Raw genomic sequence first — 15,012 nt, 5'->3', positions numbered from 1 at the left:
CACTCGCTCTTGGAATATATCTCTGGGTACCTCCAGCCAATTCAATGGCAATTCCTGGTCCCTTTTGAATTGCTTCTGGTTGAATTACTCGGGGATCGGCTATGGTGAGAAAAGCCCCAGTGTCACGGAAGCCAACAACTTTTTGACCATCCAGCACGACCTCCTGTAGATGTTTGTGCTGAAGATCAGAAGAACAGGTGGCTGGGGCTCGCACCCCATAGACTCCTGGTAGGGAAGCCAGGATATCAGAGTCACTTGGCAAGTCATCAGGCACTGAATCCATCTCTTCTCCAGGTGAGGGGGTCTGTAGATAATGAACAGGCAAAGGCGGTATGTAGGTGTTCTGCCTCCGTACACCTGGACATTGGAATTGCATATGCCCGGGCTGCCCACATCCATAGCATCTGCGCTCCGGGATTCTTCCTCCACGTCGTAGTCCCGAAGGTGGAGCAGGAGTAATGCGAGGCACAGTCACACGAAGGTCACCATGAGTTGATGGTCTAGTGGGATGGTGAATATTGGAGGCAGAAGGACCAGGGGCCGCCAGCGTTGGGGGGCTGGTAGTGTTTTTCTCCCTGAGTAGTAATTTTTTCCACTGAGGCTTGATGGTCAGCTAGAGCTGCAGCTTCCTCCACTGTTGCTGGTCTCCTTTCACGCACCCATTCCCGTATCTCAGCGGGGCACTTAAAATAAAACTGCTCTTTTAGGATGACCTGCAGGAACGTCTCCCAGGTTATGGCCTCCTCTGCCTCCAGCCAGCGATGACATATATGTTTGAGTTTGTGAGCATACATCTTGAAGGACACTTCCTCATCACAGGCTAAAGTACGGAACTGAGTCCTGTAAGTGTCTGGGGTCACAGCATAATGTTCTAGAATAGTCTGTTTAATCTCCGCATACTCACAGTTCCACCGAGGGTCCATAGCTCTATAGGCTGCGGCAGCTCCACCCTCTAAGAGCCCCACAAGATGTCGGACGCGCTCCCTTTCCGGGACTTCCATTAATCGACACTGATGCTCAAAGTCCAGGAAGAAGCCCTCAATGTCACCGGAAGCCTCATTAAAGGGCTTGAAGTCTTTGCGGGACACTCTGGGGAGTTCCCTCATGGGGGATGCTGTGGGTACAGTCTGTCTGGAGCTTCTCGCTGCCTCCAAAGCGATCTCCCTCTCCAGCATTGCCCTCTCCTCCATCCTGCGCTGCCTCTCCTTGGCTGTGCGCATGACCTCCCTCTTATCTTCTATGGTAGCCTCTTCTCCCAGCAAGGCCATCTCCTCCTCGTACCACACAACCCACTGACTTTTTTGGGTATTCACCTCCGGCTGCTGTCTTTCCTCTCTTTGCTGTGAGGATCCTTCCTCAGCATCATCTTGCAGGCGAACTGCTTCCAAAGCCTCAATCAGCTGCTCCTTGGAGAGTCCCTTGTAGCTGACTCCCAGTTCACGGGCCTTTGTTTGTAGGTTCACCGCAGTCCAGTTCTTGTACTCTGCGGTGCTGGTTCCCGATGTTAATGGGCCGTTCTCCTCCATTCCTTCTGCTCCGATCCCACTGCTGCCAACCAGTTTGTGACGGGAGTATTCTCCAGAGCAAGGAGGAACAACAGGCCTGGGAACGATCCAACAGATTTATTGACCAGAACACAGGAACAACACGAAGGTAATTTGCAGAGTCCCAAAATAAGTCCACAGGAAACTGATTCGGGGGCACCTCCCGACAATCCTTGTGCCAGATCACAAAACCATAGTCCTTTTAGAGTCCCAGAAATCCGCCACGATCACACTAAGGCCGAGGCTTCCTCAGACAGCCTCGCCCTTCTCTTTCAGCATCCAACTCACATCTGATGGGTCACACATAAGTCCATTGTCTTGGGCTCCTGGGATCAGCCCAAGTGTAGGGGAGTAGAAGTTCCCACCTCTTAGTCAATGGTTTGGTCCATCGCATGGCTCCGTGGTGTCTACGAGGATGTGTATTGTGAGTCCTCCCCCTGCTGAGGAGAACAATGGTGATTCCCCTAGCTGTGTTGACCCAAGCCTGAATTCAATTATGGTCTAGATACACAAGTCTTGTGGAAAGGAGACAGGTTACTCACATAATTACATTATAGTCCCAGAGACACAGGCAATGGGGAAAGGAAACATATTGTTACAGGTATACACAAGACATTGCAAAGTATTGGGGAAAAATACATATCATGACAGGTACCCCTGTTGGACACAATATTCACCCGAGCGCCGTGCAATCGTATAACATGAACAATGACGAGCTTACTCAAAGTTTCAGAATTAGGTAAACCAGACAGGGGAACAAGATGACATTGCTTACTGAACCTATCCACCACCACCCAGATACACGTCCTCCCTTCTGAGGGCGGCAGGTCAGTAATGAAGTCCATGGAGATGTGGGTCCATGGACTCTCAGGGATGGGCAAGGACTGGAGCCAGCCGGCAGGGCGATAATGGGGGGACTTGGCGCGGGCACAGATTTCACAAGCTAACACAATCTTTACAATCCTTAACCACCGTCTGCCACCAAAATTCCTAGTCACCAGTCTGGTGGTATTATTGACACCAGGATGGCATGCCAGAACAGAGTCGTGCGACTCTTTCAGAACTTGCAGGCGAAACGTGGCCGGAACGAACAATTTTTTGGGGGGGCATCATGTCAGGGGCTTGTTCTGGGGACCTACGGATCGCCTGCAGAAGGTCCAAAGACACAGCCGAAACAACAATCCCATTGGCCAATATTGGAACTGCTTCAGAGTCCTCGGTTGTGAGGGGCAAAAACTGAGAGGGCATCAGCCCTTACGTTTTTAGTACCTGGACGAAAGGTGATAAAGTCAAATTTCGAGAAAAACAAGGCCCACCTTGCCTGTCTAGAATTCAGGCTTTTGGCTGACTCCAGGTAGGTCAAGTTCTTGTGATCTGTGATCACTGTAATTTTATGTTTAGCACCCTCGAGGAAGTGACGCCATTCCTCAAAGGCCCATTTTATGGCCAACAATTCCCGATTCTCTATATCATATTTCCTCTCCGTAGGAGACAACTTTCGGGAAAAGAAAGAACATGGACGAAGTTGTGCAAGGGCTGCCGTGCCTTGTGAAAGCAGTGCCCCTACTCCAACCTCAGAGTCATCCACTTCTACCACAAACGGCCGGTCTAGGTCAGGATGGATTAGTAACGGGTTAGCCACAAAACTCTCCTTTAAGGTAGAAAATGCCTAAAGTGCCTCAGGTTTCCAATTAGCCACATCTGCCCCCTTCCGGGTCAAATCCGTGAATGGTTTGGCAATCTCTGAGAAACCCTTGATAAATTTGCGGTAATAATTGGCAAACCCTAAGAATCGCTGCAGCGCTTTTAGCGATTTGGGTTGTACCCATGCTATAATGGGATGGATCTTGGCAGGATCCATGCGGAACCCTTTGCCTGAGACCATGTACCCCAGAAACTGTACCTCCTCAGCAAAAAAAAAAAAACACATTTCTCTAGTTTAGCAAATAAAGAATGTTCTCGCAGTCTTTGGAGCACAGAACAGATGTGTTGAGCGTGTGTCGCAGGGTCAGCAGAGTAAATCAGGATGTCATCCAAATACATGACTACATACACCCCACAAATGTCTCTGAAAATACCATTCACAAAATTTTGAAACACGCCAAGTGCGTTACTGAGTCCGAACGGCATTACGAGGTACTCAAAGTGGCCAAGGGGGTGTTAAACGCGGTTTTCCACTCATCTCCCTCTCTTATGCAGACTAGATTATATGCCCCCCGGAGGTCAAGTTTAGTAAACCAACGGGCTCCCATAAGCTGATTAAAAAGATCAGGGATGAGTGGAAGCGGATACTGGTTCTTTACAGTGATTGCGTTTAATTCCCGGTAATCAATGCAGGGTCTGAGACCTCCATCTTTCTTTTCCACAAAGAACCCGGCCCCAACTGGTGAAGTGGACGGTCTAACAAAGCCTTTTTGTAAACTGTCTGCTATGTAGTCATTCACGGCCTGACGCTCTGGACCAGAGAGATTAAATATTCTCCCCTTTGGGAGACGGGCTTCCGGAATCAAGTCTATAGGGCAATCATATTCTCTATGAGGGGGTAATTTCTCAGATTCCACTTCAGAAGACATCCTCATAGTCCCTGAAAGCAAACGGTATGACGGGGGTTGTAACATTAACCTGGCTCACTGCTAGCAATATGCAGTTATCCTGACACTGTGGACTCCAGCGCACAATATCACCAAGGTGCCAGTCAATGACAGGATTGTGCTTGTGTAACCACGGCATACCCAAAACAACTGCGACTGATAAATCATCAATCACAAAAGATGAGATATGTTCCGTATGTAATGCCCCCACTGACATAGCAATTCCTGGAGTAACGAGATCCACTCCACCCTGAATAATAGATGTGCCATTGATAGCAGTGGTTTTAGTAGGGGCACTAAGCCTCAGTATCGGTACACCCAGATTCCTGGCAACCAAAGAATCCATGAAATTTCCCTCAGAGCCACTATCCACATAAGCCTTCAAGCACAAAGATTTCTTACAAAATAAGAGAGAGACGGGTAACAAAACTTTAGCCGCATTTGCGGGCAATATCTGAGCCCCCGGGCAGGTTTGACCAGAGCTGCCCAGGGGCCGATGTCCCAGGACTGTGGATCTCTGACGTCTGGCGTTTTCCCTGAAGTCTCCAGACTGCAGCATGCTTGTGTAGGAGGATGAGAGTGCTCCTCCAGGCTGTGCACTGAAGCAGGTAACAGGTGTTAGGTCAAAGAACCAACTCACGCAGGAGAAGGGAGAAGAAAAAAAAGGTCAGGGACACTGCTTTTATATATGTTGGATATATACAAAAACGTTTTTTTGGGCCAGATATAATGTGACGTCCGCCTGCGAGTCTGGGCTGTAGTAAGACAGCACCCCGAGCAACCCCGATACCCTTTACCCCTATACAGGGATCTGGATTTACAGCAGAGCCCAGGAGGTAGCTGTCTAGATAAAAGCAGCGGACCAGAGCAGGACGGTCGCCAGAAAGGGGTTAAAAAACGGGACCAAAAGCGTAGTCAGGAATCCAAGTCTAAACCAGGTGGGCAGCAGAGGTATAAAAACGGCAGACAGTAGCAGAGTCAAATCCAGGCCAAGGTCAGAGTCATAAACCGGGAGGGAGGCAGAGGTACAAAATCGTTAGGCAGGAGCAGAGTCAGAAATCCAGGCAAAGGTCAGAGTCAAAGATAGCAAATAACAAACTAGCACACTGGGGAAACCAAGACTATATCTGGCAGCCTGCAAGACAGGCCCCAAGGTATTTGAGGGATCAGATCATCCATCACAGGTTCACGGTCTGACGACGTCATTAGGACCGCCCCCAGGACCAGGCCAGATGGTGATGCACCAACCCCTTCATGACCGACAGAGGAGCGCAGCCTGCGGCCGCCAGATGCCTGCGGAGGAGCCTCCTCCCTGTTAGCAGTACCCACGGGCGGACCACGGCGCCTCCCAGTGGCCGAGGCAGGAACAGCCATCCCCGAGTTTGACCGTGACTTGACAGTCCGGCGCCTCCCAGAGGCCAAGACCGGAATAGCAGAGCAGGATCTGACGGCGACATGCCAGTCTGGTGCCTCCTAGTGGCCGAAGCAGGAACAGCAGTCCCTGTATCCGATGGCGATGTGACACCCTGATTGTATGGACCAGCCATAATGTTAAACGTGTAACAGTACAGACACAGAGGGCTAATAGATGCATAAAGCATGTGGGAACATGATGTGGGAAACCTGGTTATGGTAAAACTTTTGACTGTGCCACCCAGGGATAGATTAGGTTAATGTGTTGAGGTGGTAGGCCAGTCTGAATAAATGCGTTTTCAGGGCACGCTTAAGATTGTGGGGATTGGGGACTAATTGTATTGACCTGGGAAGTGCTTTCCAAAGAATTGGCGCAGCACGTGTAAAGTCTTGGAGACGGGAGTGGGAGGTTCTGATTATCGAGGATGCTAACCTCAGGTCATCAGCAGAACGGAGGGCGCTGGTAGGGTGGTATACTGAAACAAGGGAGGAGATGTAGGGTGGTGCTGAGCCATGGAGGGCTTTGTGGTGAGGGTAATAAGTTTATACTGGATTCTGGAGTGGATGGGTAGCCAGTGTAATGACTGGGGGCACATAGGGGACATTGCTAATATATGTGGCACATAGGGGACATTACTAATATATGGGGGCACATAGGGAGCATTACTAATATATGGGGGCACATAGGGAGCATTACTAATATATGGGGGCACATAGGGAGCATTACTAATATATGGGGGCACATAGGGGACATTACTAATATATGGGTGCACATAGGGAGCATTACTAATATATGGGGGCACATAGGGAGCATTACTAATATATGGGTGCACATAGGGAGCATTACTAATATATGGGGGCACATAGGGGACATTACTAATATATGGGGCACATAGGGGACATTACTAATATATGGGGCACATAGGGGGCATTACTAATACATGGGGGCACATAGGCGGCATTACTAATACATGGGGGCACACAAGGGGCAGTAATACTATGTAGGGGCACATAGAAGGAATTATGGCCGCCTGCAGGTGAATAGGGGAATATTATCATGTGGGGGGAAGAAGGGAGAATTATTGCAGTGGTCGGGACAAAGGGTGAGGCAGGGCCGGTTTTCGGCAAAGTGGGGCCCTACGCAAAGTTTAAAATGGGGCCCCAAATGCTAACATATTGCACATCACACAGAAGCATTTCTGTTGTAGCTACATGTGCTGAGTTCAGGCCGCTAAGGCTAGTTTCACAATAGCGTTTCCTGGAGCTGCGGAGAGATGCGCACGGTCGCCGTGAAGCTCCGTCCACTGCCGCATGTCCTCGGGTCAGCTCCGCCTATGGGCGCATGACGCTGCATGCGACTTGTGTACCCTATCTTTAGCATTGGGTATGCAGGCCGTGCGCAGGTATGCGTTTTCCGGCGCAGGCGTCCATTTGATGGTGCACCAATCGCACCAAAATGCAATACGGTGCGATTCCGTGAAAAGGACGCATGCACCGGCAAACGCATACCTGCACACGGCCTGCGTATCCAACGCTAAAAATAGGGGACGCAAGTCGCATGCAGCGTCATGCGCCCATAGGCGGAGCTGACCGTAGGAGGTGCGGCCGTGGGTGGAGCTTCATGGCGGCCGTGCGCATCCCTCTGCAGCTCCAGGAAACGCTAGTGTGAAACTAGCCTAAACGAGTGTGATCGACAATATTGAAGTCGTTCATCACTTGTTTCCCGGCCTCTTTCCACTGTCTGAGAAAGAAAGATGGGGACAGAACGATCACTAATGGATCACTAACAGATTACCATACAGTATCATGTTATCTACAGTTTACCCCTTATAGTCCTCCATATAATACAATGTGCCCCATATTCCTCCATATAGTATAATACACTCCTCATAGTCCTCCATATAGTATAATACTGTACACCGCCAGTCATCCATGTAGTACAATTCACTTCCCATAGTATAATGCTCCCCATAGTTCGTCATATAATGTATTCCCCATAGTCCTCAATACAGTATAATGCAGCCCACATATAGTATAATGCAGCCACCCCATTGAGCATAATGCAGCCCTGCCATACAATATAATGTAACCCCCATAGAATATAATGCAGCCTCGCCATACAGTATAATGTAACCCCCCATAGAATATAATACAGCCCTTCTCTTATAGCATAATGCAGCCATCCCATAGAGCATAATGCAGCTACCCCACAGAATATAATGTAGCCCCCCCATATACTATAGTGCAGCCCCCCATAGAATATTATGCAGCACCTTATATAGTATAATGTAGCCCCTCCATAGAATACAATGTAGCCTTCTCATATAGTATAATGTAGCCCCCTCAGAGTATGATGCAATCACCTCCCATAAAATATAATATAATACAGCCCCTCATAGAATATAATGTAGCACCCCTCATATACTCTAGTGCAGCCCCCCACAGAATATAATGCAGCCCCTATAGTATAATGTACCCCCTCCGTAGAATACAATGTAGCCTTCTCATATAGTATAATGTAGCCCCCTCAGAGTATGATGCAATCACCTCCCATAAAATATAATACAGCCCCCCATATTATATAACAGCCTCCCCCATAGAATATAATTTAAAATGTACCCTCCATGGTATAAAACACAGCCGCATAGTATATAGCCCAGCACCACATGGTATATAGCCCAGCCACACATGGTATACAGCCCAGCACTACATGGTATACAGCCCAGCCACACATGGTATACAGCCCAGCACCACATGGTATATAGCACAGCCACACATGGTATATAGCCTTGGCCACACATGGTATACAGCCTTGGCCACACATGGTATACAGTCCAGCCACACATGGTATACAGCCCAGCACCACATGGTATACAGCCCAGCACCACATGGTATACAGCACAGCACCACATGGTATACAGCACAGCACCACATGGTATATAGCCCAGCACAACATGGTATATAATAGTCCAGCCACACATGGTATACAGCACAGCCACACATGGTATATAGCCCAGCACCACATGGTATATAGCCCAGCACCACATGGTATATAGCCCAGCACCACATGGTATACAGCCCAGCCACACATGGTATACAGCCCAGCCACACATGGTATATAGCCCAGGCCACACATGGTATACAGCCCAGCCCACACATGGTATATAGCCCAGGCCACACATGGTATACAGCCCAGCCCACACATGGTATACAGCCCAGCCAAACATGGTATATAGCCCTGACCACACATGGTATACAGCCCAGCCACACATGGTATATATAGCCCAGCCACACATGGTATACAGCCCAGCACCACATGGTATACAGCCTAGCCACACATGGTATATAGCCCAGCCACACATGGTATATAGCCCAGGCCACACATGGTATATAGCCCTGACCACACATGGTATATAGCCCTGACCACACATGGTATATAGCCCTGACCACACATGGTATACAGCCCAGCCACACATGGTATATATAGCCCAGGCCACACATGGTATACAGCCCAGCCACACATGGTATATATAGCCCAGGCCACACATGGTATACAGCCCAGCACCACATGGTATACAGCCCAGGCCACACATGGTATACAGCCCAGCCACACATGGTATACAGGCCAGGCCACACATGGTATACAGGCCAGGCCACACATGGTATACAGGCCAGGCCACACATGGTATACAGGCCAGGCCACACATGGTATACAGCCCAGGCCACACATGGTATATCATTCCCCCCCCCAGAATGGCCCCACAGTCCAGCACACACAACGTGCTCGTGCTGCTCCCGCTCTGCCTGGCACACGGTGTGCAGAGTGCGCGATGAGCACCCGCTGTGTCACAGGCAGAGCAGAGAATGATGGGAGAGGGAGAGTCAGCTGAGGCGCCTCCATCATTACCTCCTTCCATGCAGAGAGAGGGGGGGGAGTTGGCCCTGAGGGGAGGACATTACTGTCTGGAGGCAAAGAGGAAACCGCAATCAGTGCACAGACGCAGCCAGGAACCCCAGGTGTGAATAAGCGCTGTAGTGAGAGTGAGAATAACACGTGTACAGCGCTGCGGAGTCTGGAGGCGATATAGGAGGAGGGATAAATGCCCCGCACAGAGGATGCCGAGGACTCTGCACAGACCTCCCCCTGCAGAGCCGCGCACCGGGACACCGGGAAGAATCCACGTGAGATAACGGAACTTCCAGCCCGAAGATTCCTGTCAGGGGATGACGTCATCGGAAGGGGCGGGGCCTTAGTCATTTGCCGGTCGCCAGTTTGCTCTCTGAAGGTGAGAGGTGTAGTGGGCGTGTCAGGGGAGTGGCAGTCTCCGGAGCTGCAGCCGCTCATTGGCTGTGCAGCTCCACGCTTTGATTGGCTGCCAGGATGCAATTGGCCTGACGCTGATTGGTGCAGCAGGGCAGTGAAGGCGCGCATTCAGGAGCGCGCTCTGTCCCTGAGGCACTGGCGGGCTAGAAGGTGGAAGGGCAAATGCTAGATTGTATGGGCTCCTTCCAGGTGTGATGTCAGTTCTGGGGGCGTGTCATACCGGGGGGCGTGTTCTGACAGCAAAGGCAGAGAGAGAAGCCTCCATTACACACGTGTCTCAGCTGTCTCTCTGGTGCCGGCGGCTGTCAGCAGTGTGGAGTGAGGTCAGTGACAGACAGGAGGGTTTAGTAGTGAGCCGGCTAGACTGTATGGGCTGCAGTTAGGACCTGGAAGGAGCCTATACACTCTGCGCTCAACCTAAGGAAACTTCCAGCCCGGAGATTCCTGCCAGGGGATGACGTCACCGGAAGGGGCGGAGCCTTAACCTCTGCTGGCCGAGAGTTTGCGTTGTGTAGAGGGAGTGTCAGGGGAGTGACTGTTTGGGAGCTGCAGCCGTTCATTGGCTGTGCAGCTCCGCGCTTTGATTGGCTGCCAGGCTGCAATTGGCCTGACGCTGATTGGTGCAGCAGTCCCTGAGGCACTGGCGGGCTAGAAGGTGGAAGGCCCTGACTGCTCTGTGGCACAGGACCTGTGATGAGCTCACAGGAGGGGCAGAGTCAGTGGTCACATGATCAGGAGCCTCTGCTTGCTGGTTGTCATGGTGCTGGATGAGGGGTTTCTGTGTTGGGTCAGGAGGGGTTTAACAGTGTGGATGTAGCGGAGCCGCGTGTGTGTACGAGGTGTACGGAGCGGAGCCGCGCGCGTATGAGGTGTGCGGAGCAGTGACGTGTGTGTGTACGAGGTGTACGGAGCGGAGCCGCGCGTGTACAGGGTGTACGGAGCGGAGCCACGCGCGTATGAGGTGTACGGAGCCGCGTGTGTGTACGAGGCGTGCGGAGCGGAGCCGTGTGTGTACGAGGCGTACGGAGCGGAGCCGCGTGTGTACGAGACGTACGGAGCGGAGCCGCGTGTGTACGAGGTGTACGGAGCGGAGCCGCGTGTGTACGAGATGTACGGAGCGGAGCCGCGTGTGTACGAGGCGTACGGAGCGGAGCCGCGTGTGTACGAGGCGTACGGAGCGGAGCCGCGTGTGTACGAGGCGTACGGAGCGGAGCCGCGTGTGTACGAGGCGTACGGAGCGGAGCCGCGTGTGTACGAGGTGTACGGAGCGGAGCCGCGTGTGTACGAGGCCGCTCCGCGCGCGTACGAGGTGTGCGGAGCGGAGCCGCACGCGTACAAGGTGTGCGGAGCCACGCGCGTACGAGGTGTGCGGAGCCATGTGTGTATGAGGTGTACGGAGCGGAGCCGAGCGTCTACAGGGTGTAAGGAGAGGAGACGTGCGTGTGCGAGGTGTACAGAGCGGAGCGTGTACGAGGTGTACGGAGCGGAGCCGTGTGTACGAGGTGTACGGAGCGGAGCCACGCGCGTATGAGGTGTACGGAGCCGCGTGTGTGTACGAGGCGTGCGGAGCGGAGCCGCGTGTGTACGAGACGTACGGAGCGGAGCCGCGTGTGTACGAGGTGTACGGAGCGGAGCCGCGTGTGTACGAGATGTACGGAGCGGAGCCGCGTGTGTACGAGGCGTACGGAGCGGAGCCGCGTGTGTACGAGGTGTACGGAGCGGAGCCGCGTGTGTACGAGGTGTACGGAGCGGAGCCGCGCGTGTACAGAGTGTACGGAGCGGAGCCGCGAGTGGGAGAGGAGACGTGCGTGTGCAAGGTGTACAGAGCGGAGCGTGTACGAGGTGTACGGAGCGGAGCCGCGTGTGTACGAGGTGTACGGAGCGGAGCCGCGTGTGTACGAGGTGTACGGAGCGGAGCCGCGTGTGTACGAGGTGTACGGAGCGGAGCCGCGTGTGTACGAGGTGTACGGAGCGGAGCCGCGTGTGTACGAGGTGTACGGAGCGGAGCCGCGTGTGTACGAGGTGTACGGAGCGGAGCCGCGTGTGTACGAGGTGTACGGAGCGGAGCCGCGTGTGTACGAGGTGTACGGAGCGGAGCCGCGTGTGTACGAGGCCGCTCCGCGCGCGTACGAGGTGTGCGGAGCCGCACGCGTACAAGGTGTGCGGAGCGGAGCCACGCGCGTACGAGGTGTGCGGAGCCGCGCGCGTACGAGGTGCGGAGCGGAGCCATGTGTGTATGAGGTGTACGGAGCGGAGCCGAGCGTCTACAGGGTGTAAGGAGAGGAGACGTGCGAGGTGTACGGAGCGGAGCCGCGCGTGTGCGAGGTGTACGGAGCGGAGCCGCGTGTGCGAGGTGTACGGAGCGGAGCCGCGCGTGTGCGAGGTGTACGGAGCGGAGCCGCGCGCGTACGAGGTGTACGGAGCGGAGCCGCGCGCGTACGAGGTGTACGGAGCGGAGCCGCGCGCGTACGAGGTGTACGGAGCGGAGCCGCGCGCGTACGAGGTGTACGGAGCGGAGCCGCGCGCGTACGAGGTGTACGGAGCGGAGCCGCGCGTGTACAGAGTGTACGGAGCGGAGCCGCGTGTGGGAGAGGAGACGTGCGTGTGCGAGGTGTACGGAGCGGAGCCGCGTGTGTACGAGGTGTACGGAGCGGAGCCGCGTGTGTACGAGGTGTACGGAGCGGAGCCGCGTGTGTACGAGATGTACGGAGCGGAGCCGCGTGTGTACGAGGTGTACGGAGCGGAGCCGCGTGTGTACGAGGTGTACGGAGCGGAGCCGCGTGTGTACGAGGTGTACGGAGCGGAGCCGCGTGTGTACGAGGTGTACGGAGCGGAGCCGCGTGTGTACGAGGTGTACGGAGCGGAGCCGCGTGTGTACGGAGCGGAGCCGCGTGTGTACGAGGTGTACGGAGCGGAGCCGCGTGTGTACGAGGTGTACGGAGCGGAGCCGCGTGTGTACGAGGTGTACGGAGCGGAGCCACGTGTGTACGAGGTGTACGGAGCGGAGCCGCGTGTGTACGAGGTGTACGGAGCGGAGCCGTGTGTGTACGGAGTGCAGCCGCGTGTGTACGAGGTGTACGGAGCGGAGACGCGTGTGTACGAGGTGTACGGAGCGGAGCCGCGTGTGTATGAGGTGTACGGAGCGGAGCCGTGTGTGTACGGAGCGCAACCGCGTGTGTACGAGGTGTACGGAGCGGCGTGTGTACGAGGTGTACGGAGCCGCGTGTGTACGAGGTGTACGGAGCGGAGCCGCGTGTGTACGAGGTGTACGGAGCGGAGCCGTGTGTGTACGGAGTGCAGCCGCGTGTGTACGAGGTGTACGGAGCGGAGACGCGTGTGTACGAGGTGTACGGAGCGGAGCCGCGTGTGTATGAGGTGTACGGAGCGGAGCCGTGTGTGTACGGAGCGCAACCGCGTGTGTACGAGGTGTACGGAGCGGAGCGGCGCGTGTACGAGGTGTACGGAGCGGCGCGTGTACGAGGTGTACGGAGCGGAGCCGCGCGTGTACGAGGTGTACGGAGCGGAGCCGCGCGTGTACGAGGTGTACGGAGCGGAGCCGCGCGTGTACGAGGTGTACGGAGCGGAGCCGCGCGTGTACGAGGTGTACGGAGCGGAGCCGCGCGTGTACGAGGTGTACGGAGCGGAGCCGCGCGTGTACCAGGTGTACGGAGCGGAGCCGCGCGTGTACCAGGTGTACGGAGCGGAGCCGCGCGTGTACCAGGTGTACGGAGCGGAGCCGCGCGTGTACCAGGTGTACGGAGCGGAGCCGCGCGTGTACCAGGTGTACGGAGCGGAGCCGCGCGTGTACCAGGTGTACGGAGCGCAGCCGCGCGTGTACCAGGTGTACGGAGCGCAGCCGCGCGTGTACCAGGTGTACGGAGCGCAGCCGCGCGTGTACCAGGTGTACGGAGCGCAGCCGCGCGTGTACCAGGTGTACGGAGCGCAGCCGCGCGTGTACCAGGTGTACGGAGCGCAGCCGCGCGTGTACCAGGTGTACGGAGCGCAGCCGCGCGTGTACCAGGTGTGCGGAGCCGCGCGTGTACGAGGTGTACGGAGCGGAGCCGCGCGTGTACGAGGTGTACGGAGCGAAGCCGCGCGTGTACGAGGTGTACGGAGCGGAGCCGCGCGTGTACGAGGTGTACGGAGCGGAGCCGCGCGTGTACGAGGTGTACGGAGCGGAGCCGCGCGTGTACAGGGTGTACGGAGCGGAGCCGTGAGTGGGAGAGGAGATGTGCGTGTGAGAGGGGGCTGCATTATACCCTATGAGGGGTTCTGCATTATACTATATGAGGGGGTGCATTATACCTTATGAGGGGGTTACATTATATTCTGTGGGGGGCTCCACTATGCTATATGAGGGGAATGCATTATATTCTATGAGGGGGCAACATTATATTCTATGGGGGCTGCATCACAATATATGAGAGCTGCATTATATTCTATGAGGAGGCTACCTCAACCCATGCTACATAAGACATGTACTATCATATTAGTCTGGCAACAGACACGGTGGAGGAGTGGGTCTTCTCCTTTCTTCCAACTGCACCTTCAACCCAATCCCACCTCTTCCCTCCCTAATCCTCCCCTCTTTTGAAGTCCACTCTGTCCGCATCTACTCTCCCTCCAACCTCCAAGTGGCCGTCATATACCGACCTCCAGGCCCGACCACTGCCTTCATTGACCAATTCTCTACCTGGCTTCTTCATTTTCTTTCAACTGACATCCCCACTATCATCATGGGTGACTTCAACATCCCCACTGATACCCTTCAGTCAGCAGCCTCCAAACTCCTGTCCCTTACTTCATCCTTTGGACTTACTCAGTGGTCCTCCTCTGCCACCCACACAGATGGACACACATTAGACCTGGTCTTCACCCGTCTCTGCTTTCTTTCTAACTTCACCAACTCCCCTCTCCCTCTATCTGACCATCATCTCACTTTCTCATCCCTGTTCTCCTCACCTGGCACCCATGTCCAGCAACACGCACACCCGCAGAAACCTTGCACACCTAGACACCCACGCTCTCTCTGACTCTATTCTATCACTGGCAACAATATCCTCACTCCATGACACAGACGGTGCCACTGCTTTATACAATGCCACTCTCGCATCAGCTATTGACACGGTTGCCCCTCTCG

At 54.4% G+C, this 15,012-nt stretch overlaps 1 protein-coding gene across 6 annotated transcripts in view; it reads right to left on the bottom strand.

Annotated features, from left to right (window-relative positions):
- The window catches only part of LOC141051385 (uncharacterized), a 55,115-nt gene extending 44,905 nt beyond the window's left edge, over positions 1-10,210 (bottom strand). For 2 of the 6 annotated variants that reach the window (XM_073548328.1, XM_073548329.1), the window contains exon 1: positions 9,687-10,210. In XM_073548328.1, the coding sequence (XP_073404429.1) occupies positions 9,687-9,980 (294 nt within the window). In that variant the 5' untranslated portion in view covers positions 9,981-10,210. The remainder of the gene's footprint in view (positions 1-9,686) is intronic. The other 4 variants (XM_073548330.1, XM_073548331.1, XM_073548332.1 and 1 more) reach the window with 3 other exon arrangements.
- Between the last annotated feature and the right edge of the window lie 4,802 nt (positions 10,211-15,012).

This window comes from Dendrobates tinctorius, unplaced genomic scaffold (genome assembly GCF_039654945.1).
Source record: "Dendrobates tinctorius isolate UK_male_01 unplaced genomic scaffold, ASM3965494v1 ptg000157l, whole genome shotgun sequence".
NCBI classification, from domain to species: Eukaryota; Metazoa; Chordata; class Amphibia; order Anura; family Dendrobatidae; genus Dendrobates; species Dendrobates tinctorius.
This window is presented reverse-complemented; position numbering and strand designations above follow the sequence as displayed.